The sequence below is a fragment of the Propithecus coquereli genome, unplaced genomic scaffold (genome assembly GCF_000956105.1).
Source record: "Propithecus coquereli isolate 6110/MARCELLA unplaced genomic scaffold, Pcoq_1.0 Scaffold103, whole genome shotgun sequence".
Lineage (NCBI taxonomy): Eukaryota > Metazoa > Chordata > Mammalia > Primates > Indriidae > Propithecus > Propithecus coquereli.
Genome location: NW_012134192.1, coordinates 1,525,338 through 1,544,051, shown reverse-complemented (window position 1 = coordinate 1,544,051; position 18,714 = coordinate 1,525,338). Strand labels below are relative to the sequence as shown.

At 38.2% G+C, this 18,714-nt stretch overlaps 1 protein-coding gene across 1 annotated transcript in view; it reads left to right on the top strand.

Moving 5' to 3' along the window:
• The window catches only part of NEBL (nebulette), a 109,951-nt gene that overhangs the window by 74,902 nt on the left and 16,335 nt on the right, over nt 1-18,714 (top strand). The window contains exons 22-24 of the mRNA XM_012644095.1: nt 839-1,010; nt 3,701-3,793; nt 4,977-5,126. Coding sequence (XP_012499549.1) covers nt 839-1,010; nt 3,701-3,793; nt 4,977-5,126 — 415 coding nt within the window. The remainder of the gene's footprint in view (nt 1-838; nt 1,011-3,700; nt 3,794-4,976; nt 5,127-18,714) is intronic.

The following is an 18,714-nucleotide window of genomic DNA, read 5'->3' as shown; positions in this document are numbered from 1 at the left end:
TGAAATGTAATGGAAATATTTAGCCTAATAAAATAATTTTTCTCAGTGACTTTTTTTGGTGTGTTTTTATTTCTAACGTGACTACTATAAATGTACTGTGTGAAAGACATTTATCTAAACTGCTTTCCAATTAATTTTAAGATGGAGTTTGGTCTGTTTGCGTGTCATAAAGAATGTGGATAAAGTATGTTTTTAAACGCTGTTTCATGAGATATAATTTACCTACCATAAAGTTTACCCATTTAAAGTGTTCGATTCCGTGGTTTTTAGCGTCATGTACAGAGTTGTGCAATTATCATCCAGACTCAATTTCAGAGAATGTGAAAAAAAATATGTTTTGAAGTATATATTTAATGTTTTTGTAATTATATACAAAAATTGTATATATCATCCATAATTTCTCTTCATATAATTTTAAATAACATTTTCTTGAATGATTATATGGAAATAGTTATCACTTTATTGCATATTGAAGGTTAAAGGGTAGAAAATTAAATTTGTAGTTAAGTCAGTATATTTTAGGAAGTAAACAGAATTTAAAAATATTTATCTTTTACAACTTCTTACTGATATACAGTTTTATATATAGCTTAAAAGAGGTGCTAACCATATGATTAAAAACATTATAAAAATATCAGTGCTGATTTTTTATGCTAAGAAGCTGAAGTTTTGGACATTATTTTTGGAACAGTTGGAAAAGATAAATATATGAAGAAAATAATCTATTCATAGATGCAGCCAGTGTAGTGACAGCTGTCTTCTTATCAAAATTTTGTGAGATATGTAACAAACAATCAGCAAATTTCAGTGTGAGTTAATATTGTTTTTCCTTTTTCAGGTAAAATACCACGAAGATTTTGAAAAGACAAAGGGGAGGGGCTTCACACCTGTCGTGGATGATCCCGTGACAGAGCGAGTGAGGAAGAACACCCAGGTTGTCAGCGATGCTGCCTATAAAGGCGTCCATCCTCACGTCGTGGAGATGGACCGGAGACCTGGGATCATTGTTGGTAAGCTGGCGGTCTGTCTCGGCGGCTGTGCACAAAAATACTGTGCTTGCTTTAGCTTTTGAGTTAGCCTCTTTACTCATCTGACTTCTCCTCACCTGTTGGATGTGGTGCCCAGTTTAAAATGGACCACAGGTACAACGTTGTTCTTGTACCATATGGAATGGGATTCCTGGCATTCGCCAGATATCGGCTCAAATTCTTTCTATTGTTGGACGTTCTCTGTCTTTAATAGGGTTCTGGTCTTAAGAATGTTCCTACTTGTTAAACAAAGAAGCAGCCCAGACACGGGTGATCACAGTGGTTGAATGATTATTTTGCTTCCCTTTAGTGTGTGTTCTTAATCAGTGTGTCATTCTGTAGATATCGTATGCATGGGTGACAGAAATAACCATGTTATATTTAAGTCCTTTTATCACAAGTAGGCGTGCGAGGGAGACTTGGATGGTATTCCATAATACTAATAGCTCATATTTTTGGAATATTATTTCTGAACTGGGATAATTAAGAGCCATCTGAAAGTGCCATAATTAAGAGAGCAACCTTCTCTTCCTGCTGTCCGTTCCTCATAGTCAGGGGAAATCCTAGGAGGATATTTGTTGGATGATGGCTGAGATATCAGCAAAGATCATACTAAAGTATAAGGGAGGGTTAGGAAGGAAAGTTATTGATTTTTCAATATATATCAACAACTCAAGACCATTGTCTCCTTCAGAGCAGTTAGCCTCTGAATTATGGAGTCCAGTTAGGTAGCTCAAAGACTATGTTTGGTCACCATGGTATATGCCTCTCGGTAATCTCAGTGTTAGATCTTCTTCATCTTTAAAAGTAAGAGCTTGTTTTTTGGTACTAGTGAAAGGCCATTTAGAGGTGAGTTAGGTGGGGAAAGCATATATTTGACAGGATAATATATTAGCACAAAGCAAGGGTACCAAAGTCAGGGCACTAAGTGACTTGGGTGATTTTATCAACACTAAAGTGACTCTGAAAGTATTCTCCGAAGAAGGATTCTGAACATATTTGTAGGCAATAGATAGCTTTGTGGATCTTGCCCAAGTTGATTACTTAAAAGGATCACATTAAGATGGATGGATGAGTTGTGATGTTTTCATTAAAAGTAACACAGAATGAGAGAGCTTCATTGTTTTGTGCTAACATCTCATGAAGATAGTGCAGGGGTCTGATTCGTCTCCTTTAGGATGAAACTACTGAAGTCTGTGCAGCTTACTCCAAGTCCTACACAGAGCAGGGGCCGGGGATGATGGTGAGGTCATTGCTTAAAAACCATGAAACTGTCTAGACCTTGGGTTCTCATAAGTCATTACTCAGAACCTTCGAGATAGAAATTATTATTTTTTAAAAATATAAGATGTATGACTCTAAATTATTTACTTACTAGGCAACCCAGAAGTCAATTTATTTCTTCTTATTGAGAGAAACTGTTTTCCATTGAGCACTTGCCTATGAAAACACAAAATAAAGTACGTTCAACAAACATCACACTTTCTAATGAGCCAGCTTCCGTACCAGGTGTGGAAATACAAGTTTAGAAATTTTCTACGTAATTCAGACTGAGCCAAGTTGTGCTGTTTTTTTATTTTTGTTGGAAGCTCTGCTACTTACTTATGTAACCTTGGCCAAGCTACTCAATCTCTCTGTGCCTTAGTCTCCTCATCTATAAAATGGGGATAATAATAGTACCAATTTTAATGTGCTTGAAGCTTAAATGAGTTAGGTTATAAATGAGAATAGTGCCTGGCATATGGTAAGCACTACATAATATTAATTAAAAAAAGACCAGCAAATCTTCGTTTCCAGTTTATAAATCGATTGTTTTTGCTCCGGCTCCATTTGTGCCATATGTCCATAACTAGGGTCTTATTTTCCAGATGTTGGTCCAACGCGACACAGCTCATTGTAGGACCTGATACCTGTTAGTTGGAGAGAACAGTAAACTTGGAAGTTATTAGATTTGGATTTTGCCTCCAACTAAAATAGGACGAGGAGAAATTGGCTCACACAGTCTGATCACTGACTGTAGCAGGGGGTCCACTGAGAGCAGGAAGCTCTTCTGATTTCTCTTTCCATTCCTCGTTGTTCCTCGCTGGGCGCCTTGCTCATAACACTTTTCGAATAAGTGTATCATATTTATTAGCTTGTACTCACAGACTCAGAACGAAAACTGGGCTTGCCACTTCTCTACATTTCAAATATTTGTTTCTGTTATAGGGAGAGAAGTTTTCTGATTGTTTTGCTTTTTTTCTTTTTTAAACAAAACCTCTCAATCATTTCCTATGTATTACTCACGTGTCCGAACTAGTCACATGTCCTTAATAAGGAACTTGAATCAAACATTTTGCCTGTTTCAACATGAGTGGTTGGAAGTTCAGGGGGTCCCTGGGGGCCACACGTAGTTGCCTCCTGTGCGTGTGCGCTGGGTGGTGAGTCACAGGTACTTCAGCAAGGCCAGACAGGGCCGTTCTATCAAGAATAGATCAGGAGACTTTAATCTGATTATGAAATTTTCTTAACAGGTACTCATGAAAGCGAATATCCTTTCACTCCCTTCTGAAATCTGCAGCACAGTGGGTTTGCATGTCACATGTATGCTTTACTTAACTCTTTTTTGTGCTGGCTTTTTTTTTTTTTTTAAATTCCTTCTTGATGTGTCGATTTCTTCCTTTTGGTAAAAGACCTCAAAGTTTGGCGCACAGATCCTGGCTCCATCTTCGACATCGATCCCTTGGAAGACAATATTCAGTCTAGAAGTCTGCACATGCTCTCCGGTACTGCTGACATTTTGAGTTCTTCCCTGTTGTGGTTTTTCCTGAAAGCGAAGCTGCTATGAACTCGAGAGGTTCATCACGCCAACTGTGTAATGTAGTTTTAAAGTTGAAAATTCGAGAAACCAAAAAAGTGCTATGCTGCTTTAAAATACCATTCATCGTTTAGGAAAATAAAACTTACAAAAAGACTTTTTAATATACCCTAGACGAGTTTGTTGTAGATTCATTTAAAAAAGATTTTTATCAGCGAATATGATTTTATAGGCTTTCTGAATTTACAAATGTGGTTATTTGTATTGCGATAAACTGCTGAGACAAAAAGATTGGTTTCGTGAAATACACTGTTACAGTATTTTCAAGGTAGATTTAAAGAATTATATACAGGAGAGTAGAAAGGTTTTCTATAGAGCATCATACAAGTATCCTTAAAATTGATCTCTGAATTTTTATTTTATTTTTTTTATTAATTTTTTTGATCCCTGAGTTTTTAGATCATGTAACGTGAATAGTTTATATAGGAAGATTATTTGACCTTAGACTCTATGTTTATAATTAAAAGCAAAATATGAATGATTTGTGTATAGTGATAGCTCGATTTGACATTTCAGACTTTCTTTGACAGTATGCAGTTTTTTAAACAATATAAATAGATATATCATTTAGGTCTTGCTCCATTTTCTGATTTCTACTCTACTCATTAATTGTTGATGTTAATAAAATTGAATACCCAAGGCAAAGTAGGGATTTTGGTATTTTTATAGTCAATTTGATCCACATAAGTTAGCCAAACTATGTCATTTAATTTTCTAAAAATAAAGGAAAAGCAACAAATACTGTGTACCTGGTAATACTTGAAATGAATTACTTATAACCAGGCGTTATATTCAATGGAAATGTATTAGTTTGCCTGTGTTTTCTTAGTTCTTGTCAATTTCCCAGTGCTTAGCTCTCCTTTAGAATCTAGATTTAAAATGAGTATAGGTGACTTTTAAGTCATTTATGTGGTTGATGCAATGCATGGTAAAGTTTGGGAGTAAGTGACTAGAACTTTGTAATAGCTGAGATTTTGGATTATTATTTACTAAAAAATTGATTTTCTTCCCTGTTAAGCTTTTAAGTAATCTGTTTCTTCTGTTTTTTGAGTCCCTTAATCACAAGTATGAATATTTTCCCTCCACTATAGAAAAGGCGAGTCACTTTAGGAGACACCGGTCTCGATCTCATTCCAGCAGTACTTTTGGTACCGGTGTGGGAGATGACAAGTCAGAAATCTCCGAGATTTACCCTAGTTTTTCATGCTGCAGTGAGGTAACCAGACCGTCTGATGAAGGAGGTATCAAACATTAAGCACTTACAAAGAAAATTGATTCATTTTTTAAAATGTGTCACAAGAGTGCCTTTAACATTTTCTTCACCTTTGCACAAACATCTAGCTTGGGTGTATTTCAGAATTTAAAACTAAGTTTAGAAAGTTAATAGTCTTTTTTTTAAAAAAAAAAAACTACTAATTTGCATTTTTGCATGTTGTGTTTTATTCCCGTCTTACTTCACCATTGTCACTACAACTGGATCTGTAACGACGAAAGTGTCTCGGGATTTGCTATATGAGTCTGTTGCACGGGGTTACATGTGATGGGTGTGCACAGTCCTAGTGGAAACTTGGGTTCTGCGTAGTTTAAATCTGATTTCCATTAAGGTAAAATAAATCGATCTTGCAGTAATATTAGTGTGGCTAAGAGGTGACAATGAATTAGTGTGTGTTTAAATATTGATATAATATGCAGAGTTAGATATTGCCAAAAAGATATTAGGTTTAACACTTGGGATCTGAGAGTTTTTTTTTTTTTAATGGAAAATACAGTTGATTATTAATAATCTTCTATTTTATATCCCACTCTTTTCCTGTACCTTCTCCTGTTTTCTTCATCCAGGCTGATGGATTAGGTCTAGAACTTTTAGTGAATTTCTTTAGGATGTTAAACTAATCCTGCTTATAAAGCTGTCATTAAAGGTTAAGACTAAGGTGTCGCGCTTCCCCGTTGTAGCTACATTTTAGTGCCACAGGGAGGGGGAGAGGACTGAAGCCTATGAGAGCAAAAGGTCAACCACAAATATCATTTTGCTGAAATCCAGAAGGCAGGAAATTTTGAGGTTGAGCAACTTAACACCTTTGGGTAAAAAAAGTAATGTGTGACTGAGGAGATGCTGAAACTATGAAAGCTTTTGTAATAGTGTAATTGTTTTTTTGTGTTCTTTACAACAAAACATTAATGAGAATAAAATCAATGATATTCTATGCACCTTGAATTACAAATTGGGACTGGCCCTAGCTTGGTAGAAAGTTTTTTTTTTTTTGAGACAGAGTCTCACTGTGTTGCCCGGGCTAGAGTGCCGTGGCGTCATCCTAGCTCACAGCAACCTCAAACTCCTGGGCTCAAGTGATCCTCCTGCCTCAGCCTCCCGAGTAGCTGGGACTATAGGCATGTGCCACCATGACTGGCTAATTTTTTTTTCTATATATTTTTCGTTGTCCAATTAATTTCTTTCTAACTTTAGTAGAGATGGGGTCTCGCTCTTGCTCAGGCTGGTTTCAAACTCCTGAGCTCAAACAATCCGCCCGCCTCGGCCTCCCAGAGAGCTAGGATTACAGGCGTGAGCCACCGCGCCCGGCCAGTAGAAAGTTTTTAAGGGTTTCCTTTCTCTGTAAGTCTAATGAAATAATTATAAACTCCTTTTGCTTTCTTGTGGATAAAATACACGAGATCTCCCCTTTTTGCATCTGGTTTACTAACAAAGGGTTTGGGAACTTCCTGATTTTTTTTTTTTTTTTGGTGTTGGGGTTACTGATTTCTCCCTTCAGTGCCCTCCGTGGTTCTAGAGGTACAGAATAAAGTTGATGCTTGATGAGATAAATAAAACCCAAAGCAAATACAGGAACTAATTTTGATCAACCTTATCAAACATTACTCACCACCCAGAGTACTAACCACTATATGATCAAAGCTCAAACATTACTCGGTTCAGCATATTGGAGTAGACGTCTCTCCCAAATGCAAGGTGCCACAGAGGCTTTGCTTCATGAATGACGCTTTACTTTATGTCTGTACACACCCATGTGGCATTCATTTGTGTATTCACCAAATGTTTACTGAGTGCTCTTTGTGCACCAGCCAAGAGCTTGGATCTGGCAATGCACACAGCAGTGAGCAAAAGAGACATGCATCCGCTGTGAGGGGCTTAGAGTTGGGGGCAGGGCTGGCATTTAGCAGAGACTTACGCAAATAATATATAATTATGAGTAGAATTGGTACTAGGAGAGGATAGAATGGAGCTGCAGTAACAGGGCGATTCCAGCAGTCCCTGCAGTCAGGGAAGCCTTTTTCTAGGAAGGGATGTTTGTTTGCATTGAGATGTGAATGCTGATGGAAGTTAACTAGGCCTAGGGGCTTTGGGAGAAAGTGTTTCTGATAGGACAGAGCACAGCAGTGATATGTCACTGAGATGTGAAAATGGAGGTGTCAAGTAGGCAATGAGAGTTCAAAGAAAGCTGCCCTGGAGATCAATTTGCAAGGCATCCTCCCAGTCTGTGATTAGGTCTTGGATGAATCTGTAGAGACAGAGAATTCAGAGACATCCTTTCTTGGAGGCCTCGGCTCCCTCTGTACCAGCAGACTATGCCCAGGACCACTCGTTTCATTGCTTTCTCTCCTCCAAGGCTATAAAAACCCTGATCGCTGACTCAGATGATGACTTCCAAATTATCTCCAGTGCAGCCTTCTCCACTGAACTCTAATTGCCTACTTGACGCCTCCATTTGAACATCTGCTGTTGGTTTATCACCTTTTTCTCTTCTCAAGCCCACGTTCCTTCTTTTTTTCTAAATTATTTCTAGCAGGCCGAGGTGGGAGGATTGCTTGAGCTCAGGAGTTCGAGACCAGCCTGAGCAAAAGTGAGACCCCCGTCTCTACTAAAAATAGAAAAACTTAGCCCGGTGTGGTGGCCTGCGCCTGTAGTCCCAGCTACTAGGGGGGCTGAGACAGAAGGATCACTTGAGCCCGGGAGTTTGAGGTTGCTGTGAGCTGGGCTGACACCACGGCACTCTAGCCCGGGCAACAGAGCAAGACTATGTCCCTCCCCCCCAAAAAAAGATATTTCTGGCAAAAGACCCTATACTAAGCCAAAGTGAATGAGAAAATATCTCCATTGGAAGAAGGTATACTTCTTGCATTTATACTAGAATTTTAGTAACACGTGGTTATGAGGGAATAATTAAATTTTTTTAAATGGGGAAATTTTAGACTCTAGGAGGTGGCAGGAGGAGATTTTTGGCAGGCAGGGATGGCTCAGTGACTCAAATAATGCCTTGTATGAAAGAGTTGACTCTTTGGAGTCATTTATAAATATCTGTCATTCTCGGACATCTGTTATGAGGCCAAGATGCTCTGTCTTTAGGGACATATCCTATTTTAGAAAACAGATATTGAGGCAGGAAGCAAAAGTAAAGATGCATCAGTAACTTTTATAACATAAACACAAGTAATGGTGTATCCACAAGACATCTATGGTAATTTGAAAAGATTTTAGGATACATGGGAATATGCTAATTTTATTTAAGTGAAACAAAGCACAGTCTACCAATTGGCACCATGTGTCTATATTCAAATGATTAGTGACATACCAGACCAAATAAGTTCAAAACCACCTCCCCACTCCCTACTCCCCACCTTCCTTCCAGAAATCTGCTACTTTCCCCCCGGGGTTCCCTGTTTGCTAAGAGGCAGCTGCAACTTTCCAGGTGCTGAAGTCAAACCCTTTGCAGTCATCCTCAACTCTTGTCTTTTACTCTCACCCACATCCAATCCATTGGCGAATCTTGTCAGCTCTACCGTGACAAAAATATCCAGAGTCTGACTGCTTGTCCCCATCTCCACTGTGGCCAGCCCTGTGTCAGCTTGTGCCACCTCTCATTTAGATCACAATCACCTGCTGACTGGGATCCTTGTCTTTGCCTTGGCCACTCCGTGCCCTGCCCACCTCCTGCCCTGGTCTGTTCTCCATCTGGCAGCTGGAATGATCTTCTTGAAACCTCAGTCAGATCAAGTCACCCTTCTACCATTTCATTCTGAATGTAACCCAAATCCATACCATGGCATACAAGACCTGCGTCCAATCTTGGGCTCTGGCATCTGCTCTGAAGTCATTTCCTACCATTCCCAGTACTCCCGTTCACTCCCACCATACTGGTCTCCTTGCTTTACTCAACCTTTCCAAGAAAGCTCCCCCCAGGGCCTTTGCACTTACTGTTCCCCCTGCCCAGAACACTCCCCTAGCTCAGATCCTTGCTTCCCTAGTGCCATTTTTCTTTATGTTTCAGCTCAGATGACACTTTATGAGAGAGACCCTGTCTCCCTACCAGAGATAACACAGCATCCCTCCTGTCACTAGCTGTCCCCTAATTTACCCTGCTTTCTTTTCCTTCCTAGAACCTGACACCACCTGAGATACTCTATATTGATTTGTTTATTTGTCTGTCTGTCTCTGCCTCACTAGACTATAAGCCCTCCGAGAGCAGGGATATTAACTCCTTTGGTGACTATTCTATCTCCAGCTCTTAGAAAGAGCACTCAGCTAATATTTGGTGAAGGAACGAAACAGCCAAACTCATATTTTAAAAACTAGGACCACAGATATAAATATATGTGAGTATAATTATTTTTATAAAATGAAATTCTCTTGTGGAAGGCTTTCGAGAACATTCTTACATTTTTGATGATCTTTTGATGTTTCAATGACATTAAAGCATAACTGAAAAAACAACCTAAAGTGGAAACATTCCCAGTGGGTTTTTTTTTTTCTCCTATAAAGAGTTGTATACATGACTTCTTGGTGGCTTTGAAATTCAGGGTCCCCTTTGAAACGTGTGCTCTGCTGGGCTCTGGTAAGAAGGTGCTAATTGACTGTATAGAAGGAGACTGTTATGGTGATGACAACTGTTTGATGAAAATCTTTAGTGTCTTTAGCAGTAACGGTCAATCATATGCATTTGTTTAAATTCTATCCTAGAAATTGAAAAGAATTTTCAATAATACTTGTTAGGGGTAAGATGAAGAAAAAAGAAAATGTGAAGTATTTAGAAATGCTATTTTTTTTTCAAGATTTTGTGGATTCTTTGAAATTTATTTTCTTTTTTTCTTTATTTTTTTAAAGTAGTTAGAATTTTTGGTTCATGATCATCTTCCTAGCACCACTGCTGTAATAGATTATTTTAAGGATTGATTTTCTTTTTAAAATTTTTTTTAAATTGAAAAATAATAATTGTACGTATTCAAAACCTACATAATGATGTTTTGATACGTATTGTGTGTAGTCATCAGATCAGGGTAATTAGCATGTTTATTTAATATGCTAATTATTTCTCAAACAGTTATGATTTCTTTGTATTGGAAACATTCACTAACCACCTTCTAATTGTTTGAAACTATATATTATTGTTAACTATGGTCATCCTACAGTGCTATAGAACACTAGAGCTTATTCCTCCTATCTATGTGTAATTTATATGATAAAATATGTTATGTCCCAGAAAGATGTCCTTTAATACTCAGTTGTCTCCCTGTGGTTGAGGTGGTGTGTGTGGCAGTGGTGTCCTGCAGTGGCCGGAACCCTGAGCAGGAGGACAAAACACTGGACTGAAGTTCTAATGCTCTGGGTCTGGGTTCCCAAGGAGGTCATCTAACCTTATTGGGCTCAGATTTCGAACCTGTAACAGGAACGGCATAGAACAAGAAGCTTTCTGAGATATTTTTACATTTCCTAAACTAAATGCCATACATATAAATAAACTCTTTCTTTTTCTTTCTATTCCTTCTAAGTGTGAAAATGTGCTTATGTTCTGAAAGTAGTCTTTGTGACTTTATGTATGAAGTGGCTGGGCAATTTTGAAGGTCACAGTTTTAGGTCCTTCTTATGAGTTAGAGGAAATTCTGATTGTTAGGACAAAGGGTTAAACCATCAGCTCATTTCCTCGAGGCAAAAGTACAATGTTTTCACCATTCACATTTGGTTTTCATGAGCATTAACGTATAATAAGCCCTTCTCCTTTAAGTTTTTATTATTGTTTTAGTTATATGTTTCTCATGATATTTCCCCATCTTGCTTTGATTGCTGAATATTTTCATTTTCTTATGTGATTATTCTGAGCTTTCTTTACTTTTCGATCTACTTTCCAATGTATTAAGTTACCAAAGCATTTTCATTGTACATCTCTGCTGTGTTACTTTGATTCAATAACAGAGACCTTTATTTAAACTTCATTCGATTTTGTTTTGATTCTTGAATGGTATTATTTGAAATTATCTTTATAGCCTTTGGTATTAGATTCATTTAACTTATATTTCATTTGACACACGGTTCCTTTCGTGGAAATAATCCTGATGGTTTTTTGCTTATTTCACTGTGAGGTTTGCTTTGATCTTTGTGTTTGTCTGTAGTTCCCTCGCCGACAACCTGTAGCTGCTTCCTGGTACCACTTTGTATTTCTTTGATTTTCTTTAACTTGCACTTTTCTGTTACTAAGAGTATTTTTATGTGTTTGCAAGCTCACCCAGTGTTTAACCCACCTCGGTTTGAACTTGTATTCAGTTTTGCTTCAGGTATTTTACGTGTTTCTGTCTACCTCTGGAGCATGAAAGGGTATGGAGGTGTGACGGGGAATGAAAAACAGATGCACTTTTCAAAATAGACATTTCAAGTTTTCAAACCTTGTGAACTTTCCCATTTTGCCAGGAAAGGATCTTATTGGGATGACCTAGTCCTGCCTTAACTGATTGAAAGCAAGTTTCTGAATTCTGTGGCGGTTTAACCCACTTCAGCCGGGCTGTTCTTATATCATTCTGTCTCATGTAATATGTCTTCAAAAGAGTTTAGGTTGCAAGAGATGCTTTAGAACACTCTGGAACTCTCAGTACATTGCCCAGAGCATGCCAAGAGTGCACTGTACCAGTTAGGCAGCCAGTTGCCCTAGTGTTTTACTGGTACCCATAACTCCATCAGTTCTTCTCCCCAAACATCTATCTAGTATCTTCCGTAGGTGTGACACTCTGGGAACACAGAAATAAAAGATACAGTTATTGTCTTCAAAGAACTCACATTTTGGTGGGTGAACCTGACGAACAAAGCCATTGTGCTCAGGAAAGTGTATGATGGAGAATTGTATAGGGTTAGAATTAGCCAGGTAGAGAAATGGCATAGGAGTGTTATAGGCGGAAAAAAAGCACTTGAACAGAGCATAGCACACTGGGAACTTTGTGTGGTTGACACATCTTGAGTCCAGGGGCTGTGTGTGTCCAGGAGACAGGCTGAAGAGTGAGCCACGACCTCTGCAGAGATGGGGTCAGTTGAATACAGTCCCCATACACTTTCCTCAAGCTTTATCCTGCAGTAGCTTTAGAGGCTATTGAGAGAACCTGTTACCTAGATTTACAGGTAAGTTGTGTCTCTTTTTTGGAGGTTTAATCAACTCTGGGAGCTTTCCTGTGAATCTGGTCTGCATTGGATGATTTAGATTGTACCAAGAAAATTGACTCACTGGGCACCAAGAGACCAAGAGGCCTTCTTGGCAGTCCACTAGAAGGGCTAATGGCGTAGAAACAGTATTGTAGATTTTTATTTCAAAGATCACAACCTCTCTTATTGTTGACATTTGTCATTTATGCAGAAAAGCAGAAACACTAAAACCAAAGCACCTCCCTACTCTAACAGTTCCTAGACTCTCTGCAAAATATCCAACTGCTGGATGTTTAATAGGCATCTCAAATCTTATATCTGAAACCAAAATCTTATTTCCTGTTTTCCTCACCAAACTCCCCGCCCACCTGTTCTGATCTTTGTGTTCACCATCTCCGCTGATGACATGATCCTGTACCAAATCAGCTTTCTTCCTTTTACCCTTCACGTCTGATCCATCTAGAAGCCTGATGATTGCTCTGTCTTCAACATGTATCTATCCCAAATCCAGCTACTTGTCACTGCTCTCTCTGTGCCCTGAGTGAATCAGCGTCCTATCTCACTGAGATCGCAGCGATAGGGTCCTGCACTTTGCAATTCCATCCTGTCTCTCATTGGTCTGGTCCCCACCGAGCTGCCAGCATGATCCTTTGAAAAGCTACACCTGATCTCATTACATCCTTGTTCCAAAAACTCCAATGGCTTCTAATTACAGTTAGCTTAAAATCCGAAATCCTTGGTCCATAAGGTATTGCATGATCGGGCCCTTGGTCATGTCTCCAATCTCATCTGCCACTACTCTCCTGGCTCCAGCCACACAGACCTCCTGGCTGTTTCAACATGTCAGGCCTTCTCCGCCCTGGGCCTTTGCAATCACTGGCCCCTTTGCCTAGGACACTGTCTCCCAGGTGTTTTTATAGCTTGCTCACTTCCTTCAGGTCTCTGAATAAATATCGGCTAATCAGAAAGTCTTCCTTGACCGCTTTACCTGGAAACCACTCAACCTACATATACCCATAACTTTCTGTCTCCTTACCTGCCTTGATCTTTTTTCCCCACAACTCTTTTTACTACCTGATGTTTCATGATGTATTAATTACTTTATATATTGTCTGTGTCTCCCCCTAAATACAAACCCTATTAGAAGAAAATCTTTTTGTCTGCTTTGCTCTCTGTTCTATAACTAACACCTAGAACAGTACCTGGATTATAGTAGCTACTCAATTGTTGAATTCATAAAAATATCCAAATTAAAGTTTGATCTGAAATATAAATAAGCAGCTTTCCTATGTGTGTTAAATCAATAAATCTTGGCATTGGACTTTAACTTCTTAGTGTCGAATTAAAGCTAATTTGACTTGAGGGTCACAGTGCAATAACATTTATTATAGTTGTTTTTTAAAAAGCAGTAATCTAAGATATATCACTGGAATGTTACATCGAAACTTATGTTTATTGCAAAGCTCGAGTCAGCTACTGACCTCCCATAACCAAGAAGTCAGTAAATTAGTCCTACATTAACACTGCTGTTCCCGTATAAATATTTCCCATCTCAGTGTTATGTTTATGTTACTTGTGACATCTCTCCTCAGTAGGGACTCAATAAAGTGCAGTCCCCATCTGATTTCTGAAACTCATGCCTTTAGCGTAGCTTCCGTCCAGTGTACTCCAGTTTACGGTGAGATCATGAGCTCTGTGAAGTGAGATAACGAATGTGCTATTTAGAGAACGAATGTGCTAGTTCCCAGCACAGGACCGGGAGGCCCAGCGAATGAATGGTGAAGGAAAGGAGATAAAATGCAGGAATAACTCCTCATGTTCCCAGACTCAGCAAAGACCACCGGGATGTGTCCTAAGTTCCTAAGGACAACAGCCATCATTAAATTTACCATTAAATTGAGAACAGAAATATTAGACACAGGCACAGTATGTAATAATAACGAACTATTACTATATTTAGAAAGTGATGGATATAGATCCCATCAGCAATGTTTCAAAATCTCTTTTATTATGAATAATATCCATAAAGTCTTAATGCTTTGGCCAGTATTTGCATTGATTTTTAGGTTGATTTTCTTCTCCCACTGAGAATTCATACTTTGTGATTTATAGATGGCATTCTGACCCTAGTTCAGGGTTGTTGGTTTTTAATCACGGGCATAGTTTTAAAAGTAGGTAACCAGAACAACCTGCTAGAAAATACACTCCTGGAAAAGGGAACCCTAGTACAATGTTGGTGGGAATGTAGACTGGTGTAGCCATTATAGAAAACAGTATGGAAATTCCTGAAGAAATTAAAAATAGAACTACTATATGATACAGCAATCCCTCTTCTGGATATACTCAAAGGAGATGAAATCAACACGTGGTAAATATATCTGCACCCCGATGTTCATTGTGTCTTTATCACAATAGCCAAGATATAGAAACAGCCTAAATACCCGTTGATGGAAGAATGGAATATTATTCAGCCTTAAAAAGAAGTTTGCTAATATCTGTCAAAAAAAAAAAAAAAGTACTGTTTTAGTATCTTTGCTTAAGTTTAGGAAGATTTGAAGAATTGATGATTGAAAAACTAAATTTCTGTGCTGAAACTGATCAATAGGAAAATGAATTGTTCCTTTATAATGTAAATTCCAATTAGTAGACTATCACATGATCATGTTTAACCATCTAGCCAGTACATCTAGCCTATAAGAAAGCATGCATTATAAATTGTTAGAAAGTTTTCATTAGTTCTGTTACTACTCCAAGAAAAAGTTTCAGGCTTCTGATTGAACTTGGGGGTCTCCAATCCATAATCAGAAAACTGAAGTAGTGGCTTAAAGAGAAATACTAGCAAGTTTGTTTTAAATGAAGATAAGTAGTTCTAAATATTCCTTAGAGAAACTCATATTCCTAGTCTCAATAGAAATGGAGTGGAAGCAATGTCATAAGTTTCCCTTTCCGAGTGTGAAGTTGGGGAAAGGATCAAATGCTAATGAATAGCACTCGTTCCAGAATGCACACGTGTCTTTCATTGATTTGCCAAGATTCAATCAAAGGGTTCCGTATGTGTATGAAGGAGAAACATCTGACGCTTAACACAGAACGATAAAACATTAAAAATATATTTCCTGTGGAGCTGAGTAGATTGGGAGCAAGAGAAGGTTTGATTTTCAGGAAGGCTATAAAGTGGTTATAGCATATGTGTCAAATAAGAACACTTTTTGGAAGAGCGTTATAAATTGTAAAGTGGCGTGCATGTAAAGGAGAAAACAGATATTCTTGTTTTTCATCAGGTTGAACGTTAGCAAATGAAATGCAAATAGTAGTTTTTGGTTTTCATAGATCAAAATTGATGTCTAAGTTAGATGCCAGACTGCATATGTGTATGTATTTACATATCTGTCTCACGTGCATAACGGTAAAGTCATAATGTTATCTCTGCAGTCGCACATTTCACTGACTTTCTCACACTTTCCATTTCAAGCAGGTGCCTGACATCCTCTTGCCCCAAACCGTAGGCAAGTAGGTCATGGGATAAGATCGTGACTTTACACAAATTCTTAAAAAAAATTTCCGTGCCCTGGAAATGATACAACACAGGCACATTGCATTGAGTTTCTGCATTTTCCTTAACCATTATCTCCTGTGGCTCAAATTCTTTGTGCTTCATATCCGGTGGCCAGATTCCCTACCTTTTATTGCCTGATCTGCTCTCTGAAATATTCCTGATCTGCCCACGCTCCATTTTCCAGACCTTCAGGTCCTTGATCTTTATCTTGTCTTGCACCATATACCTGACGCATGTGCGTTAAACTTGTTGTTTACTAGTCTGCCTGTCAAGCTCTTACCTCTCTCCTAACTGTCCTGATAAGTGTGTGCCTTGGACCACAATGACCTGTTGCTGCCCTCCCTACCTGACAGGGACTCTTCTCACCTGCCTCTTTTTCCAGCCACAGCCATTCACTTTAAAACCAAGAACTTGAGGTCTCTGGGACCCAGACAATCGTTTACATTCATTTTTCTCGTATTTCTCCATCTTCAAATCATATCGGGGACACATTGAGTCAGTTTTATATATGTCTGTTTGTTGAAAAATATGTAATCACTCATTCAGCAACGTAATCAGTACTGAGGTGTGTCTATTTATGATATGTATTGTAGCTTGTCAGTAAGAATGTCTACTGTAAAACTTCACTTAGGAATTCCTTGTGGATCGATGATACTCCCTAAGAGTCAGTATTTGAATTGATTAGTTCAAGAAAAAGCCAAAGGCAATGCAGTTTTAAGTCTTTAAAAAATATATTACATACATATATCCAATAACTACTTACAGAAAGAATATCCTCTGCAATGGCATAACGGGAGTTTCTTTCATTGTACTTGAATAATGAGTCTTCATATGAAAGATCGATTTATGCAACATTGGCAATGGGATTCACTGAGGAAAATCCCAGTTTTGATGTTAGCTAGACTCTTCAATCATGGCGTAATTTGCGTCCACAAGCTAGTCTTAGTGATATGGTTTACATGGATGGAAATAGCATCTCTGTCTACCTGCCATTCTTTCTGTATTGCTTTTATCTTATCAGAGAACTGCCCAAAATCATGTAGCTCTTGTCAGGAAACTACATATGCATCCATACTGTACATTCCTTTATTTATTTATTTTTGTCTTGTTTTAGGGGATGGCTCACATATGTTTACGTGCACTCGGATACATACCATATGGATTTTGTGCCATGGGAATATTATTAAAGACTCTTTAATTTGGGGTAGAAATTATTTCCTTTTCCCTCAGCAACAGTCCTGCTTACATTTGTAGTTCGAATTATAGCTACAAGTTGGGGAGTTTATCCTGGCTTAGACAGCTACAGTGAGAAACATATCTGAGAAAAATAAATGCAAGTTGAAATTAATATCTAAATGTAGAAGTCAATTGGCTAGATTATTCTGAAGCAAAATAGCAGGAATTCTTCAATCTAAAACTATCTAGTCCTATTTAAACCATATTATGTCTTTGCTCAGTTCTGTCGGAGAACATTCGCAGACTTATTTTTTTCCAGAGAAAAACCAGTTAGCTTTGAAGTCAAAACATATTGCTTTTCTGGGCTTGCGAGACTGATCAAGTTTAACTGGCAAATAATTTAAAAATGTAACTAATTTGGTGTTTTTTCAGTATTTAGGAGCTGCAGAGACCCCAAAATATTATAATATTTTAGAAGTTCTTACTTGAGACAACTAAGCCAACTATAGAAATGAAATGCTGAAATCTGATGTGTATATGTGTAGTTGATAAAGTACAAACTATGTATTTCCTTTTGCGGTTAGCGGGTGATAGTCTTTAAATATTTTTATTTTATTTATGCAATGTTATAAACCTGGTTATTTAAACTTAGGGAAGAAAATAGTAATCTCTTGGGTTTAATTGTATTTTCAAGTAAATCCTTAATATGTTTATGGCAATAATGCTTATCACTGATACTGACTTCGGGTGGGGAAGACACTTGTCGGGCAGTGTTGTACAGAATGATTTTGAAGATGGTTAGGTGCCATCATTATGGGGTAATTGTTATTTAGTGGGAAAGTGATTGAAGTCACATTGGGAGATGTGATATTGAACACATATTTGAAATTATTCATACAGGATAATTGCCCTGGATAAAATGGGTTCGTATTAACAATGAGAAGAAGCAACAAAGATTACACACACACACACACAGCCCACCCCTCCTCTTTCTCTCCAGAAACTTGTTAGATGCCAGAATGACTCTCAAAAGAAATCTAAAAGCCATTGCTTCAGAAATGATGCTACTTTTGTGATTTGAGTTTGCTTTTCCAAGAATGAATGAGTGGTTGTCTCCATAATTCCTTCCAGAGATGTTCTAGCATACCTCATCACACTACATACACATAAACTTCTTGTTGAATGTATTCCCCAAAGTTTGCCACACATGCACAAAGATTAATGACACATAGAGTAACCTCTGTGAGCCTAAGAAGCCTGGCTTGCACGTGTCCCCAGGCATTTAAGCTCCTTTTTCTTCTCTTCTCCCTCCCTCTCCTTCCCACTCCCCTCTGCAGGAAAGGGCGGCTGCCTACTCTTCAAATCAAGTCTCCTTACTCCTAGAAGCATCTCTGTTCTCCAGATCAAAGTGCCTTTGCACTTTTCTGTATTCACAATGGTTATTTGGAAATTAATTGCATATGGTCTTGTTATTTCTTTCATGATCATTTTGGCTTATAGAGTCAAGAGTTTGGGTTCTGGAGTCAGATTACTGGCATTAAATCCTGGCTCCCAACTCAGCTCTGATATTTGACCAAGTTACATCACCTGCTAACCTTCAGCTGCTTTATCTGTGAAAAAGGGGATCATGGTGACCATATACCAGCTAAAGCATGTGACGGGCTAAGCACAGGGCCTGGCACAT